This window comes from Euphorbia lathyris, chromosome 3, assembly GCF_963576675.1.
Source record: "Euphorbia lathyris chromosome 3, ddEupLath1.1, whole genome shotgun sequence".
Lineage (NCBI taxonomy): Eukaryota > Viridiplantae > Streptophyta > Magnoliopsida > Malpighiales > Euphorbiaceae > Euphorbia > Euphorbia lathyris.
In genome coordinates, this window is record NC_088912.1 from 1,414,048 (window position 1) to 1,433,315 (window position 19,268).

A 19,268-nucleotide genomic window follows, 5' to 3' on the forward strand; every position below is an offset into this window, starting at 1 on the left:
CATTAGGAAGACCCACTTATCCTCCATGTACAAAAACAATGGAATCTCATGTCCAACGTTTACTAGACAGTACGATTTCAAGTCTTATTCATAAAAAATGAGTTGTTTCTCATTAACAAAAGACGTGATAATTGAAGCCTTATTTGTGGGCTGAAACACTAAATTTCAGGGCCACCAAAACATTAAGTTTGATGTGAAAAAAAACTCATCTTTTACTAACGAGACTTGAAATTGTACCATTTTCTTGTAACTGTTAGATTTAAGATAACATTTTGTACGTGAAGTCTAAATTTATTCTGGTTCTATAACGGTTGGACTATATTTGTATCTTATCACTTAATACAATTAATTTTTTTTTTTTTTGCCAAATGCAAATTATTCGTTGTGCTTGATTGGCTGATATGTGAAAATAAAAATGTTTTGTTGTCTTTATACAAAAAAGTTTGGTTATGTCATGTCCAATTCATATTTAAAATAAAATTTCAAACAACAACTTATGGTGAGAAAAATTATTTAATATTTTACAGCTATTACAAAAATACCCTCATATATAGAAACCCTAGTGGGTAAAAATTAATTACAAAAATACCATTCTAAATCTAGTATATAAACAAACTTATTCATGAATAGCCTCCCAAATCTCATATATCTCCAGCACCTCTCCACCAACATTGTCTTCTTAAAAAAGGTTTTTTATTCTCTATGTGAGTCGATCACATTGAGGTTGTGTCATCAAATAAAGAAAGTCTCTGTGGTTGCCAAATCATTGAGGTGTTTGATTAACTCTTAGTAGGGAATCAATTTTCTATTTTGAATCCTTTGTCTTCAATTTTCTACTTCAAATCTCCTATTACTTGCTATAGATTCAGCACAACTCTGGAATTTTGTATTGTTCTTGGTAGGGAGGATGTAACTGGAGTTATTGTAGTTATCAATGAGTGCTGCTGATGACCTGAAATTAGTTCAATGAATTTTAAATAGTTTCCATTACTTTCAATACTCATATGTGCTTCTATGATATGTGATATTTTAATCACTGAGTTATTGTTTTTTTTTACATTAACATAATGATTATGACTAATGTTATGATAAGTTTTATTATTATGATGAATGTCTTCGTATTTTGATTACTCATTAATTATGAACCAAGTCATGTTCAAGTATATTAACATTTTGAAGATTACATTTATATTTATATGATCTGAAATAGAGAAACTTCATCAATTACAATATTCATCATATGCTGTTGATGATCTGAAATTAGTCCAATGAATTTTATAAATTCTTAGTCTAAAACATCAATAAAGAAGAACCAATTTCATTGTTAAATCATGATCTGACCACCTGTTTTTTTAGGTATATTCCAATTTCAATTGTTCTATTTTGTTGGATCTAAATTGTTGTTTCCATTTACGTGAAACACATTTTATAATATAGGTAATCACTACATCTGCAAATATTATTTTTATCTTTTTAGTTTTTCTTCGTAACCTGATAATTATCCTTTTAATTATCTTCTCCATTCTTCACAGAATGTGAATATTGATATTGTATATCCAAGTTGTTGGATTGTTATATCCTTCGAATATTTCAGTTGATTTAAAATGGATTTTATGGGACTTTTGTACCTAGAATAAAAAAAGATAATAGTATTAAGAGAACTCTTTGTTGATACTTTGCTAGTTTGCTTCAGACTCAATTATTTAGTGTTCGACTTGGTCACTTTAGTTTCCTGTAAGGATTGTCTTTTTTTTTTTTTTAAATCATGATGCTTTTAAGTTTGTTAATTTTGTGTAGGAAAAATAATGGCGAAGACACAAGAAGAAAATTCATTTCAAGATGCGTGTGCACCAACAGATCTTTCGGGCATGCAGAAGAACAAAATAAAAGATATTTTAGCACTGATTGCAGAATATCGCCGGCGAAACTCACAAGTAAGTTGGGGTTTCAATTACTAATTTCTTGTTAAAATTTGCATTATTTAAACAAAAAATGATGAAGTTTTTGTGTTTTTATTGATTGGTTCATTACTAGGTGATAGATGCATTAGAGTGTTCCAATTCTCTTTGCCTCGAAAATGATCGTGCTTATCTTACAATTTACTGTGAATTCTGAATTCCATTTGTTTATTACTTCCTTCTATTGTTGCCTTAGTTGTATATTGGTTTTTCTAGGACTCTTCTACCTCTGACACATGAATGTCTGGAAGAACATGGATAGGAGTGTGATCATACTCTTATCGATGATCTGGGTTATGTTTGTCGCATTTATGGAGTTATTCAGAAAAGCATTATACCCTACTTGAGTTTCAATTCTTTAAGGTACAAGAATTCTTTTACCAATTTCTGTTTCCAGCTATTCAAGAACCAAAAATACTATCAATTAAGATATTCTTCCACGGAAAATACTGAACTTGATGGTTTTGTTCACGTTGGTGAGAAGATTCCAGGTATAATGGGAGTTGAAAATCGAATAAAAGATGGATATTCTTGGAATTCATCCTGCGAATAGAGGTAGTTGAGATTGAAGATGACCATAAAAAAACGGAAATCAACACTAAATTTGCATTAGCATATTAATGCATCTAAACAATAAAAGGAGAAAAGAACAAAATGGATGTGTATAAGCCACATGACTTTGCATACTTGAATGTTCCCTTTACAATAATAATAAGTTTTAAAGGTTGGTATAACTTGTGACAACATTAATATTCATATTTACATAAACCACAAATGTTAACTAAATTATAAACAGAAAATAAAGGAGGAGAAAAATGACAAAAGTAGGCTAGACAAGAAATTAAACAAACCTAACCAGAAGACATTTAAATATGGAAACTTAAGTGATTTTGAATCTCATGGGAGAAAGTGACGCTATTTCTGATTTTGCACCCAACACTGAAAATTGTTGGCACTATTTGCGTCTTAGACGTTTTGAAGATCACAGTCAAGGAAATTATGAAGAAGAAAATATCAATTTTGGTACTCATTAATTAATAAGGAACTCGAAATGTTAGATTTAAGATTACATTTTGTAGATGAAGTCTAAATTTATTTTGGTTCAATAGGTAGGGCTATATTTATATCTTTATCTCTTGAGATGTATAAAACTTTTTTCCAAATGTAGAGCTTTTTATTTGTTGTGCTTGATTGAGTTGATATGAGTACAGAAAGGTTTGGTTATGTCAGGTCCAATTCATAACTAAAATAAAATTTCATACACCAACTTATCCTAAGAAAATTTATTTTACACCTATGACAAAAATACCCTCCTATACAGAAACCCTAGCAGATCAAACTTAATTACAAAATTACCCCTTTCAAATCTAGTATATAAACAAAATGAGCTGAAACCCTAGCCTCCTAAATCTCATATGTTTGCAGCATCTCCCCACCAACATTGTTTTGTTTAAAAAGTCTCTTGTATTCTTTATCTGAGTCAATGGTACTCATGACCGTAGCTCAAACTGTGTGAGGAGCTTGTCAAAGTGAAAACCCTCAATCAACTTCTAGTCCCTCCCCAAGGTACCTTTCTCTCTCTGTCTTGTTTCCTCAGCAACAAAGGCCATCATCTGATTTCGTCCTATGTGAGGTGGAAGAAGATCGGGCAAGTTAACTCTCTGAGATCTGCTGTCTATCATTGAGGTATTTGATTCTAACTCATATAATCAGTTTTCAACTTTAAATCTTTGTTGTCTTCCTTTTGGGTCTAATCTCATCAGTTTTATCTCATATTTGGGTCTAATCATCCATCAATCAATCTGATTTTCACTATTGTGGGTTGAAATATAAGCTGATTTCCATTATCGACAAACAAATATAAATGGCTGCCATCTGTTTCAACCATCTGATTTCGTCCTCTTAGATCTAATCTAAGCCCTGCTGTCGCCAAATGATTGAGGTGTTTGATTAATTCTAACACCTAATGGAATTTCTACTTTAAATCTCTGTTTTCATCAGTTTTCTACTTTAAATCTCCTATTACTTGCTATAGATTCAGTACAACCGTGTGGAATTTGGTATTGTTCTTGGTACAAGAGGATGTAACTAGAGTTATCTTAGTTCACAGTTTTCTACTTTAAATCTCCTATTACTTGCTATAGATTCAGTACGACTGTGTGGAATTTGGTATTGTTCTTGGTACAATAGGATGTAACTAGAGTTATCTTAGTTATCACTGAGTGCTGCTGATGATCTGAAATTAGTTCAATAAATTTGAAATATTTTAAATAGTTTCCATTACTTTAAATACTCATATGCTTCACTATATGTTCTTTTATCACTGAGTTTTTTGTGTTGGTCAAGTTTTTGTTATGAGTAGTGTTCTGATAAATTTTATAAGTATGATAAATGTCTTCAGTATTTTGATTACTATGAACTACAGGCATGGTTCATGTTCAAGTATATTAATATTTTGATGAGAAACTTCATCAATTACAAATTCATCATATGCTGCTGATGATCTCAAATTAGTCCAATGAATTTTATAAGCCCAGTATAAAAAATCAATAAATTAGAACCAATTCATTGATAAATCATGCCTTCACCACCTGTTGTTTTAGGTATATTCCAATTTCGATTGTTCTTTTTTGTTGGATCTAAATTGTTGTTTGCATCTGTAGAGATTATTTTTATCCTTTTAGTTTTTCTTGATAACCTCATAGACTTGCCTATTTTAATTATTTTCTCCATTCTTCACAGAATGTGAATATTGATATTGTATGTTCCAAGTTGTTGGATTGTTATATCCTTTAATATTTCACTTGATTTAACATGGATTTTATCGGGACTTTTGTACCTACAATAAAAAAGCGATAATAGTATTAAGAGAACTCTTTGTTGATACTTTACTAGTTTGCCTTGTTTAGTGTTGGGCTTGGTTACTTTAGTTGCTTTGGTTTCCCGTAAGGATTGTCTTTTTCTTTTTTTCTTCAAATCGAAACAGATGGAAACCATGATTTTAAGTTGGTTAATTTTGAATATGTTAAATAGTTTCCATTACTTTAAATACTCATATGCTTCACTGTACGTTATTTTATCACTGAGATTTTGTGTTGGTCACTGATATGTAATATTTTAATCACTGACTTTTTTTTTAATGTTAACATACTGATTATGAGTAGTGTTCTGATAAGTTTTATAATTATGATAAATGTCGTCAGTGTTTTGATTACTCATTAAGTATGAACTACATGCATGGTTCATGTTCAAATGAGATAAACCGTGCATTTTAAACTGAAATTTGGAGGCATATACAAGTTAATGTATTTATGCATTTATTTAAAGGCAATAGTCCAATTTGAGTAGCATCATAACAAAAGAAAATGACTCATAAAAGGATACCTCAATATTAGGATTACGAGAGTGATCAAGCAAATGCTTTGTTATATATGTAAAGCTTTCCCAAGGCATTGTGGAATTTGGTAATGTTCTTGGTACAAGAGGATGCAACTAGAGTTATCTTAGTTATCACTAAGTGTTGCTGATGATCTGAAATTAGTTCAATGAATTTGAAATATTTGAAATATTTTCCATTACTTTAAATACTCATATGCCTCACTATATGTTCTTTTATCGTTGAGTTTTTGTGTTGGTAAAGGATATGTGATATTTTAATCACTGAGGTTTTTTTTTTTAACATAGGGGTTATGAGTAGTGTTCTGATAAGTTTTATAAGGATGATAAATGTCTTCATTGTTTTGATTACTCATTAAGTATGAACTACAGGCATGGTTCATGTTCAAGTATATTAATATTTTGAAGATTACATTTATATGATCTGAAATAAAGAAACTTCATCAATTACAATATTCATCATATGCTGCTGATGATCTGAAGTTAGTCCAATGAATTTTATAAATGCTAGTCTAAAAAATCAATAAATTAGAACCACCTGTTTTTTAGGTATATTGCAATTTCAATTGTTATATTTTGTTGGATCTAAATTGTTGTTTCCATTTCGTACTGCAAATATTATTTTTATCCTTTTAATTTTTTTTTATAACCTGATAATTATATGAGTTACCTATTTTAATTATTTTCTCCATTCTTCACAGAATGTGAATATTGATATTATATGTTCCAAGTTGTTCGATTGTTATATCCTTGATTTAACATGGTTTGTCGGACTTTTGTACTTAGAATAAAAAAAGATAATAGTGTTAAGAGAACTCTTTCTTCTTACTTAGGTAGTTTGCTTCGGACTCAATTGTTTAGTGTTAGACTTGGTTACTTTAGTTGCTTTTGTTTCCTGTAAGAGATATAGACAATGAAGGATTGTCTTTGTGTTTTTTTATTTAAATGGAAACAGATGAAAACGATGATTTTAAGTTATTTAATTTTGTGCAGGAAAAAATAATGGTAAAGACACAAGAAGAAAATTCATGATAAGATGGTGTGCACCAGCGGATCTCCCGTGCACTTAAAAAAAAATTCTAGCACAGATTGCAGAATGTCGCCGGCGAAAACGACAAGTAAGTTGGGGTTTAAATTATAATTTATTGTTCAAATATGGATTATTTAAAAAAACAATGAACTTTTTGTGTTTTTATTGATTGGTTCATTGTGTTGTTAAGTTATACGATAAAATTCTTGCGTCAAATGCTATTTGTTTTCTGATCAATTTAGGACGCGAATTAAAAGAAAATAATTTCAGGGATCTTTTGTTTTTTAGATCCATTTTTGGTTAATGTATTCTAATAAGAATCATTTACGCATATATAAGCTGGAACAGTTATTGGGAGTACCAGTGTGACGCCCTGTATCAGCACAATCTACCTTATTAGATGATAGTTGAATTAGTGTTACAATTCTCTTTGCTTAAAATGATGGTTTATATTGTTTTTTTTTCTTGAAAAGTCGGGACGCGATGGGGATTAATGGACACCCCACCTAGGTTGGCACCCCCATAAGCCCAAATCGTTCTTATTGTTGCCTTAGCTGTATATTGCTTTTGCTAGGACTCTTCTGCCGCAACATGTGAATGTGTGGAAGAACATGGAAAGGAGTGTGATCATTCTCTTATCTTCAAGGATGATCTCGGCTATGTTTATCGCATTTGCGGAGTTCTTCAGAAAAGCATTGATACCCTACTTGAGTTTCAATTCTCTAAGGTACAAGAATTCTTTTATACCAATTTTTGTTTCCAATGATTCAAGAATGGAAAATACTACCAATTCAGACATTCTTACATGGATAACAAATATATATAAATTGAGACAATATTGGTTATAGTTTCACTAAATTTCCACGGAAAAGAAGTATTCGAATTTATGATTTTATAAAGATATTAATAACTTAATGTATAAAAATTTTATTGGGTCTTCAGTATGTTTTGAATTTATAGTGTTGTAAATGGACTTTGAATTTGAAATTCATGTATCAATTTAGCATTTGACCGTTGACAAATGAGAATTTTATTTGCTTATGTGTTGATGTATGCAAATGGAAATTTAAAATATAAGTTTTAAATATAAAAATACCAATGATTAAATTATTGAATTCAATATCAAAATTACCATTGAGATAATAGTTTGTTATTATTTACTATTTAGTTAATTAAATATATTTCATGTAAATGTAGAAATTGGTAATTCCTCTCCCATTTGGTTCGTTTTGCAATAGAGCTGCGGGGAGGGTTTACGCTGTCATTTGTTTTGATCTCTTTATTGCTTTATCTATTTGTTTCTTTTTTATTTTTCTTCATATGCAAAGAGGTATATATAACTATTAACTATATATGCCTTCTCGCTATTCAAATCTTTATAATTTTTGTCAAGTATGATGAACTAAACTTGATGCTTTGGTTCACGTTGCTGAGAAGATTCAGGGTGTAATCGGAGTTGAAAATCAGATAAAAGATGGATATTCTTCGAATCTGATCCTGCTAATGGAGGTAGTTGAGATTGAAGATGACCATAAAAGAACGGAAATAAACACTAAAGTTGCATTAGCATGTTAATGCATCTAAACAATAAAAGCAGAAAAGAACAAAATGGATGTGTATAAGCCACAGGACGTTGCATACTTGAATGTTTCCTTTTCTTTTAGTTGGATGGATTCTCTTCAGCTTAGAAGAATTTGTTGTTGCAGAACCTTTTATTATTGTTTTATTGAGAACCATGTTAGCTTAACTTGTATATTAGTTGTCCTATGTTTAATTGGTGTGCAACTATTACTTATGTATATTTATCAATGTTACTGGAAGTGGTTCAGCTTATTTAAGAAATAATATAAATAAAACAATTTCAGATTCTATATTCTTAAATGCAACCGGTTAATTTTGTTTAGAATAGAAGTTGGTTGAGATTTCTTTATTGATGCACTGATTAATCATTATTTTCTATGTTATTTATCTACTTCGTTGATGCACTGGTTAACCATTATTTTCTGCAAATGGAATGGCATGATGAAGACTCGGGTGAGAATACTTGAGAATACTTGGTACAACCAGTGGCTCAAGCATGATGCTCTTTGGGTGTGTTATCCCCTTTGGGTTTCATATGAGTTCTGCCCTTAGGGTTTCTTTTTGAATCTGGTGGATGTTCTTCTTCTTCAGAATATAATCGTGAGGTTTCTAGATGATTGTTTAGACACAAATAGTTCTGAAAATGACATAACTGGTATACCATAGTTCTATTATATTCCTGAATTGTGGTATACGTGGTATCCTTGTTCTTTTAATTTTATAAATAATAAATAAATATCATACCACTAATAAAAATGATATAACTGGCAACTGGAATACCACAGTTCTGGAAAAAGAACTGGTATCCAGTTCTAGCATGCAACCAACCATAATTATATTCTTATGGTTTCCCAGAAATTAACCCTCCTGTTTCTTTTCCTCGTCACAAACCCGAATGTTCGGTCCACCATCGGATAATAAGTTAACAGATATGTCTTGCATACTTTAATACTTGAAAAGAAAGATATGGAGATGCATGAACTACAATGAGCTAGCCGATTATGTCTTTCATTGCCAACCGAAAACAATATAGGTCAAAGAAATGGCAATGTTCAAATTGCCTCATTGACAAGTGCAAAAACAAAAGCAAGAAAGGTTCATATTGCAGATATAAGAGCCTTGTTATTTCACGGCAATGTTGAGGATACCAGCTTGGGATCGCTATATTCTTTAAAAGGCAAAGCACTAAAAAACTCACCATACCGGCATCGCAAAAGGTCTTCAAATTTATCACGTAATCCCGACTTGGGTTGCAAGCAATGGCTGAAGATATGCATTGAAACTGCTAGAGGCTTGCACTACCTTCATACGGGTATGCGAAATATTTTTCTTGGGATCTGCTTGTTCGCTGGCCGTCTGGTTGTGCTTCTAGCAAGTTCTCTTTACGGCCTGGATGTTCGTCTTCAAGGTAGAAACTATGTCTGCCTTGGGTTGCTCTGGGATTGCTGAACCAATTTGCACATACTTTCCTTCGGCCAAGCATACTATCTCCAAATCACCCACTGGTTTGGCTCTTTGGCCCTCCTCTTCCCTAGGATCCTATGTTGGCTTCATTTTTAACCAAGAAAAATAAGTTTCGTGAGCCACCACTTGGTTACCTTGTGCCACTTCCATATCTTCTCTAGTTGGAATTTGTCAGGCCAAATTATGAATAGACAGAGCCCCAACAGATTGGGACAAGAGCGGACGCTCTATGATTGACATTGTATTGAACCACCGAATTAATTACTAAAAATTCAGTTTTAGAATTTCATTTTATTGGGCCATCACCAAGAGATACTTGCAAATGAGCACTGCCAACAAAAGTACAGTATGATCAGAAATTGCCACCAATGGTGTTAAAGTGGAAGTGAATATCAAGATCAAGATTCAATGCCTCATATGCGTTTCTAGTGATGATGTTTACAGAACTTCCAGTATCAATGAATACGAATCTTATATCCATCCATATTGAGCTCAATTACCAAAGCATCATTATGTGCATGAAATTCTTTCTATTAAACCAGAGTCATACCGGTTTCCTGACTGACCGCTGGTTTTTGGTTTCATTTCGGTTCTGTCCGGTTTGTTGTAAAACCAGTTTAATTCGAACCAGAGATCATGCCTGTACCCGGTTCAACCGATCGAACCAGCCGGTCTGCTCTACTGTTTAAAGGTAGCAGCTCTGCGGTACTGTTTATGTCAACAGCAGGACTGCGTGAATAATTTGCAATGTGTTTGAGTGGTTTTATTTTTTCTGATTTTATTTGTATACAAAATATGAGTATTCCAAGTTGGCCACTAGGCTCCTAATTAGAATAGGACTCCATTATTCCAATAAAAAAATGATGTATTCTAGAAATGTATGTGGGTCATCCGGTCTCTCTCCTATATAGGATCCAGCCAAGTGCACTGAAATCTAATCCAAAATATATATTGGGTTGTTATTGGTTGTGCTTTTTTTTCTATAATATGAAAATAAACTTATAATTAGAAATAGCATATCTAATGAAAATATACATATATTAGAAATATCATGTATTTTAGTGAAAGCTGAGAGCAGAAAATTAAAGTTATGAATATTTTAATTATGTTAACACGCTCAGAACCTTTAAAACAACAAAACTGTAATATTATTAAAGAAATAAAATAAAACAAATTCACAAGATAAATAACCCAAAATCCGGGAAAGAAAACATACAACCCGAAAAACATCATAAGAAGTAGGAATATATTTATTTCATTCAGTAATAATAAGAGATGCAATACATACGTAATGCAAGATTACATAGATATTGATGAATTGATCAACAATAACAATGACAGTAAGGCTTTTTGACATGCTTGCAAAATCCACTTTTTGTGCTTTCAGAACAATAGCTTGTGCAATCTGAATCAACTGAATAATAACAAAACCATCATAATTGATATCAGAATAATAGCTTCTACAATAGCTTGTACCATCACAACCTTTGGACTCAAAACCATCATAATTGATATCAGAATAAAAATTTCAAACACCTTTATTTTTCAGTGTTAGTTACACTCAAATGCCTCTATTCATATCAATTTCTCTTATGTTGCCTTCTTTTTATACTACTATAGTTATTTAGAAAAGGAAACTAAATCCTTTTGTTACTAGAAAAGAAACAAAATCCTTTTGTTACATAACTACTATATATATTGTATTTTATATGATCTTCTTACCATTATTGCTAAAATATGAAAAAATTGTCAATAATTTGTTATTATTCAGTGCATATTCCAAAACATTGATATTAATTAGTGTTTGTATTTTTCTAGTGGACATTTCAAATCAACATATTCATGAACTTTAATAAACAAAACAGATTACCAAATCAATGTCAATGTATATAGTTACTGGCCAAAGTCTGGCTGGAATATCATTTTATTCCTCCATTCCTACACTTGAGCAGCCATCCCAATGCTGTTGGAGCTGCTTTTAGTGATTTGAGGAGCCACTAAGAGGCTGTTGGAGCTCATTTTTCATTATATCTCCTCAAATTTTAACTTAAGAGCCAACTTTTAATCATATATTTGTTATCTAGTGATAAAATTAAGCATATGTAAAGTGTAGATGTCAAGATTGATGACCGAGAAGACAATTTGATGAATAATTTCTCTAATTGATCCAACTTGTCAACGATTGGGGTAAAATTGTTCTTGGCTACGAACATTAAGGGTAAAATTGCTACTAGATGTAAATGTTAAGGGTATTTTTACATCTTATCCTTTTTATAAATTTTAAAAAGCAAAAGTGCTGAAATCTAATTAACAAAAAGGAGATGAGACCTTTCTAATTTAATGAGGTTCAGCCAATACTCCACGTCCTCCAAGACTACTAAAGAATATTTTACTAAGCAAATATTACAATAGAGAAAGAAAGAGAAGACAAGTGTTAATACTATGCTCGTGTGTCTTTCTTTTCCTCTAAATTAGGTAATAATCTCAGTTTTGTTTGGAGGAGCTTATACAGTTCGATTAAAATTATCCAAATGATATTCGCTCGAGGATTGAGAGAGGAGATTCGGTTTCGATATAGCATGATACGTGGTTAATAAAATAAAGAAGATCGTCACATCAACTTTGTATGCATTAACGAAAACAAAGATGCCATACTCTAGGTGGTTTCACTCCACTTTCAGAATGTTCAATTTGAAACATGGTGGTGGATCTCATTTTAACAAAGGTCCACGATATTAATGAGTTCGGGATTATTATAAGAAATTCGACATTTGTTACTTATTAGTCCATATTATTTTGTGGCTTTTGTCCCTAGATTAGCGAACCGTGTGCCCATTCAATGGCTCGTCATCCCGGTTCCAGTGCTAATTTCTTCAGTGATATTTTTGCTTCTAGTTATTTAGATGATATAAAATCCATCAGGTTGGGTTGAAATATAAAATCTATCATAGTGAAATAGCAAATATATATATACAAGATTTAATTGGGTGGCTAAAAACACCAAAATAATAAAAAATATAATTTGCATATCTATCATTTTAGAACTGGCAGAATATAAAAAAAAATTCTATTAAAATTAGGACATCATCAGCCAATCCCAAAGGGAAAAAAAGAAGTCCAATACTCTTTCCTTCCCAACAGCTTTTTTTGAATCAACCCTATGAATCTGGTTGTCGATTAATTTTGTGTGAATTTGCAACAAGAAAATAACCTTGCTAACCATTGATTTTATGTGCAGAAAATTATATAGTTTGACCCAAAAGAAGTACAAAAGTAGGTAATTTTAGTCCTGTGGTTATAAATAAATACCATTATGAAGATATATAAGTTTCAATCATATATCTTATATTAATCTCTGACATACCCCCACACCAAAATGTCCCTTGGACCTAGCGCGTGCACAACACATGGTCATCCCGCCATGTGTTTTAATTCCACCAATTAATGAGGTTGCCAGGATTTTCAACCCTTGATCGTTTGGTCTAAGAGGCTCTAATACCATGTCATGAAATTGATTGAATGAAAGGCTCAAGCTGATATTTAAGGCTCAATCATATATATCTTATATGTATCTCTCACCCATAGGTACCTCATTTCCTAATCAAAATAATTGTCTCCTGAAAGACAATGTGAGACAAATGTGTTGTGAAGACTATTTGCCTCATACTGAGAATAAAAGACTTGATCATGACTTGAAGCACCAAAAGTAGTGCCTCTTTCTCAAAGTCACCGAGTTTGCCTTGGTATAATTAAGTATGCTTCTAAAATTTGGCAAAACCAAGAAAAATAATCGTATGCTAACAAGGAAAATAATTCATATATGTTCAGTAATTCCTTTACCGTTCATATGTCAAAGAGAAACATTACAAATCTCCAAAGAGTGAAATGAACCACTTGTTTCTCTTCCAACTCTAATTGATTTTATAACATTTATGAGTACCTCAATAGTATGGTAACCATATCTATAAAGAATGAATTAAATATCTTATTTATCTTCCAACTCAGATAACTCGTGTCACTTTTATCTAAATCTGAATGAATGTGTAAATTAAATCCATCATCACATAATGAGTTAGCCGATATTCCTTTCATTGCCACCCGAAAATAGTATAGGCTCAAACAAATGGCCATCCATACATCAATACACAACATCATTATTCATCATCTAAATCATCCTCCTCATTCCTTTTCCTCTTATACCCAGACGATGAAGACCACGGTATCACCTCTACATTCTCATCATCGTCTTCTTTATCACCACACTTGTTGTACCAAGTATTCTCACCCGAGTAATTCTGGACTAGATGGCTTGAGGGAACCCTTCTATCAGAAGTTCTCGGACGTGATTGACTAAGACGTTTGCAATATGGTGCAGACTTTTTTTTTTTATCACGGACGTATTTTACCGGCGCTGAACTCAAATCTGATGGCATTAATTCCTAAATTCCCTGGGGCACATAATTGAGAACTTTAGACCCATTGTAATTCCTTCAAATTAATTACAAAGATTCTCGCAAATTGGCTGACCGGTATTGCAAGTCAGATTATTTGGGATAATCATGAGGGATGGTTGAAGCCTTTAAGCAAGCACTTGATCATTAATGCGGGTGAAACTCCATCAAAACCCTTCTGGTTATCCCAAAAGAATGGTCTCCCACTCTTAGGGTGATCCAACTCCAACACACGTGCCTTCTTTTAATCCTTCACCCTTCATTGACACTAGTAATCCCCTAGGGTTATTCAAAGCTATTGGCTCTTCATCAATGGGCTTAAAGACGGAGAAATGTTTACCACATGAATCTAGTTAATGACGGAGAAATGTTTGAAAAATATGGATGGAACATGTGCTATACATTGAATTATTGGATTTTAAGAAATTTCCACTGTGACGAGTTCATGAATTGCTCCCGATGCAACAAACAGGGCAGAATTCATCTATAGACCAAGGACCATGGCAACTCCCCACTGCAATTAGCAGCTTCGGATCTAACAATGAATGCAGAGAGAGCATTTGCCTTGCCCCCAGCATTCTCTGACACATTATATTGCTTGCATCCTGAATTGTGATGTCTGATATCTCATTCAAGCAGCCATCACGAAGAAGGGAAACAGATTCAACTGCCACATGCGTATCAGAATAAGCAACAAAATTCCAACTTCAATTTCGGTAATATGGACATGTAAAGGCAAGAGACCTAAGCCTCTTTTATTATTTAACAACATAATATTCAATCCATAATTTTTCTTTTATAAATACGTATCTGCCTTCTTAGAAGGGAATACTAAGGATATTCATTCTCCATAGCTTCTTTAGGTAAATGTTGCTTGCATTGCAACAGATATGAGCTATCTCTATTCAAATTGATTTTTTGCCGCACTCTCCAGCTTTCTCTTATTTAATAAGATTTTGAATTATAACCATTAATATTATATTTATGACGTTTAGTTAAAATTTTGAAATAGTCCCAACCCAATGCAAAACAACAATTAATATATTATTTACTTATCAATTGAGTAGAGTTCAATTGCTTTTAGAGGCTCCCATTTTATCAGTGCAAGGCAACATTTTACTTGTTTAGTTTTTTCTTTCCAATAGTTAATAAAATCTTTGAAAGTGCAACATCTTTCTAACAACATATCTCATGCTTAATGAGTTAATTTTCACTTTCACTTTTCTCTTATTTATTCCTTTATTTAATATTTTATGGTCATTAGTCTTGGCCTATATAGGTGAAATACTCTAAAAATTGTGAAACAATGAGTTGGCAAAATCTTGAAGATTTTTGTGAGAAGAACCACCTTCCTTAAAAGCATTTGTTGCTGAAACCTTCCATTTGATGGCATTCTCTCTCATCTCTTCATTTCCCATCACCATATTGAGACATCTCTTAATCTCTTGAGCCTCAACCATCTCATCTTCATTAGGATTAACTCTAACACCAGTTTTCCAACAATCTTGTAGCAGCTTAGCATTTGTTAACTGATCAGTCCATTGCGGAAATGCCACCACAGGGACTCCACAAGACAAGCTCTCTGTTGTGGAATTCCAACCACAATGACTAATAAAACAACCTATTCCTGGATTTGATAGCACCTCTAATTGATTGCACCATGGTACTATGACTCCATTTTCTTCTACTTTTTCCATGGATTTCTCTCTTATAACCCACAAGAATGGATGCCCACTCTCTATTAATGCTCTCCTCATCTCTTCCATTTGCCTCTCCGATACTTGTGTGATGCTTCCAAAAGATATGTAAATAACTGAAGCCTCAGCCTTTGAGTTAAGCCAATCAATGTAAAACAGGGAAGTTGGGCATTTGAAAAGATCACCTCCTACTGAAGCATCAGAACCACAAGGAACCAAAGGCCCAATTCCCAGCAATTTGTACTTGCTGATGGAGTTCAAGGCCTCCGATTCTAATGCGTCCAAGGTGTTGACAAGAATTGTTGGATTCATTTCTCCATCAAGCATCTGGAGATGTTCTTCTAGGACTGAAAAAGCATATTTGTTGGTATCAGAAGGACTGAAAAAGGAAGGAAGATCACGGCTAGATAAAGGCGGCAATCCAGGGAAACGAAACAAGAAAGAAGAATCACTGATATTCTTCTCTAGTTCATCGCTAAAACCATTGAAGTAATGGTAATAGATGTTGAAAACAGTAGCAGCTTGAGACCAGAAAAGCACGGATGGGAGGTTGAATTCCCGAGCCACCATAGCAACCCAAGGAAGAAGAAGAGAGTAAGCAACACAAGTGAATGAAGAATTATTTATGATTTCACGGATACTTTCAGAGCCGTGAATCCTCAGACTGGGTATGTAATCTTCAAAATTTTTGACAGGTTTGAAAGCATCATCGTTACCATCGGAGAAGGAAGCAAAAGATAAGGAAGGAGGAATACAGGTTTTGGACATGGTTCGTTCCGCGCCGAGACTGGTGGAAAAGGTCACATGGATTCCCATGGAAAGGAGGCGCTTTGCTACTTGAAGAGCGGGGTTGATGTGTCCCTGACCTGGGAATATTACCAGCAGTACATGAGGCTTCTTTTCTTTATTTTCCATTTCTCTAATGTGAAACACTTTCTGATTCCCAAATTACTCTATCAATCCCTTTTTATACACAAATTCTATTCTAACAGAGCATACAGTTTAAGTGAGAGACATGATGTGAATTAGAAGTTAATCACGAATTAAGTGTTTTTCTTGTTTCCATTTCCCAAAAGACAAATGGAATGAAATAGTAAGGTATGATATTAATATCCATATCTAACAATATCACATACAATAAAGATATTTCAGTTACTAAATCTTGAAGTTCAAATTTTAGATAAATATTTGGAAACAAAATCTGCTCTCAACAAAAATATAACATACTTTTTTCTTTAGGATAATTTCTTGGTTTATAGAGTATTTTACATATTCTAAGTTTAACTTCTATATTAATTTTTTTTTACAAATATAATTAATTTTCAATTTGATGAAGAAAAATTAAGTAATTAAAGATCAAACACTTGAGATAATTTACAAGCACCTATTAATTAGCAACTATATTATTTTTAGGGTAAAGTAAAAAGAAATTATGGCTTAATGTTTTTGCAAACACAATCATTTGATTTAAAAACTTGCAAACATATATAGTTTATTATTTGTATTGTTTGCGAGCTCACATTCAAAAACATTATTGTCCTAATTTACCTCAAGAGATAGCGATTTAAAGCAATTAAAAAGTTCAATTTTTCAACTTACTTAATAATGAAGGTCTATCTAACTTTGCAGATTAAATAAACCACAAATATTTTTTTATTGAAGACTTACAAATCCTTTAAATGAAAAATGGACAAACAATCATGTTCATTTTCTTTATTATTTAACATAACATTTTTTTGCCTAAATTGGTTTTTTTGGCATCATGAACTTGGTTTAAGTGGTTCGTGTTCGAACTTACTGAAATCCCATTTTATGTTGCTACCTACCATTATATTGATTAATCATAATTAAACAAGATCAGAAGTATAACGAGACATTTTAATATTCCTGATGCCAATTGGTTTTTCCCGATCCGTGAATGCAAGCAATTAAGATTGACGATGACCATAAAAGTTGGGTCGTTTATTTTATGAGCACTGGTTGTTTATCTTACTAATGGTAAATGTAATCCAAGAACATCTATCTTTATATATTTCTCTTCTTTTTCTAGTTTATTTTGAATATGACATGATGATGAGAAATTGGTTGGATGATGGGATATTAGTTTTTCTTGGTTAACTTTTGTTCTTATTGTTGGATTTTTTTCGTTTTTCTTTGAAACTGAATTCATATAAGGTTAAGGATATACAATTTTCTATACCTCTTTTTGTTTTCTTCTGAAACTGAATTCATATGAGGTTGAGACCATGTGGGCTGTTTGGCACATGAAAGACATGTGGAAGTATGGTTTAGAAAAGACTTGTATATTTTTTTTCAAATTTTCTATTTTTTCTTTTTTTAATTATGGGTGAGTTATTTTTCATAAATCAAGATTAGACACATTAATAATTCAAATGCCAAAAATACAAATTATAAAAAATTTAGTGCATATAAAATTAAAAAACTTCTCATATAATATTATATTTTTAATATCTATAAATTTGCTTCAATGTTTTTAATATTTACATGTTTCCTCACTTTCCCTATATTTGTATTTCTATCATTGTCCGTCTAAATGATGTGAAATTTAATAATTTTAGTGTGAAAGATGTGAGAGTTATCCTAATAAGTTAGGGGGCTTAATACATCATTTGTTTCTGAAAACTTGTCCAATTTTTTTTATCAACATCTTAAATGTTATGATAACCTTTCCCAACTTACTTATAATATAATTAATTAGTCAGCTCATTTCTTAAAACCTAAAGAATAAAGGGTTTGACAATGTCCAGCCCGAACTTCACTATCTTCTTCTTCCCTTAGATGGATGGGTCCCATTTTCCAATATATGCTTCCCTAATAAAGCAAAGATCGAACACAAGGATTTGTTAATGAAGTTCGGCAGTTTTAATTGTCCATGTCTCTAGGATCGATGAGCGGTTTTTTCCTTATTGATCGTGTAAGACGTAGGCAATTAAAACTGCCGAACTTCGTTAACAAATCTTTGTGTTCGATCTTTGCTTTATTAGATGGGAAGCCTTGCACGGTAAACTTGCAATGGAAGACATGCTTTCTTAGCCTCGCTGGTCGTTATCATCAAAATGTAGTCATTGCGGGGCTATATCAGAATCACATAACCACTTACTGGTTACTTAACGGTTTGCAAAGTGTGTTTGGAAAGCCTTCGAAGATGTCTTTGTAACTTACCTTGGAACGCCACTATCGGTCTTGGATTTATTGTTGGTTACTTCCAATACTCATACATCACAAGGACAAAAAAAAATGAATTCATCAACTACAAATCATCAGAATTCTCATTCCAAAGAACTACATATTAACAAACTTCTTAAAAGCAATCAAAGATAACTTGTAAATAAAACTTCACCTTCTATTGTTGGTATCAGAGCAACTCATGTCTTGGATTCTTGATGTTCATATATTTTCTAAATTTGTCTTAAATAGACTGCATATTTAAGTAATATAGAAATTATTTCATTTGCTCTTGAGGAAGTACCCACTATTATGGGTTTCCACACATTCAACACCGAATCCTGCCTCCCATTATCAAATAGTTCTCAACAACATATCTACTTTTCTTGCTCTCATCGTTCCACATCACATCAGCTCCCATATCTTTGTCTCAAAACTAGATATTGAACTCTTCTACCATATCTGACCCTCCTTTTCTATACATTATAACAAGAGTAGCAATTGC

General features: G+C 32.3%; 1 protein-coding gene and 1 long non-coding RNA gene across 2 annotated transcripts; one reads left to right on the forward strand and one right to left on the reverse strand.

The window, feature by feature from the left end:
• The first annotated feature begins 1,669 nt into the window (after positions 1-1,669).
• Positions 1,670-8,243, forward strand: LOC136223677 (uncharacterized). The gene is made up of 5 exons (XR_010686072.1): positions 1,670-1,934; positions 2,175-3,644; positions 6,348-6,472; positions 6,959-7,111; positions 7,822-8,243. It is a non-coding gene; the product is annotated as an uncharacterized lncRNA (long non-coding RNA).
• A 6,715-nt stretch (positions 8,244-14,958) lies between these two features.
• LOC136223674 (phloretin 4'-O-glucosyltransferase-like) lies at positions 14,959-16,588 on the reverse strand. The gene has a single exon (XM_066011792.1). It carries the CDS (start codon positions 16,490-16,492, stop codon positions 15,170-15,172), a length of 1,323 nt encoding a protein of 440 aa, XP_065867864.1. The 5' UTR covers positions 16,493-16,588; the 3' UTR covers positions 14,959-15,169.
• Between the last annotated feature and the right edge of the window lie 2,680 nt (positions 16,589-19,268).

What these genes read in the sequence shown, in the direction of transcription:
- LOC136223674 (XM_066011792.1), bottom strand. Translation starts at nt 16,492, where the DNA reads ATGGAAAATAAAGAAAAGAAGCCTCATGTACTGCTGGTAATATTCCCA.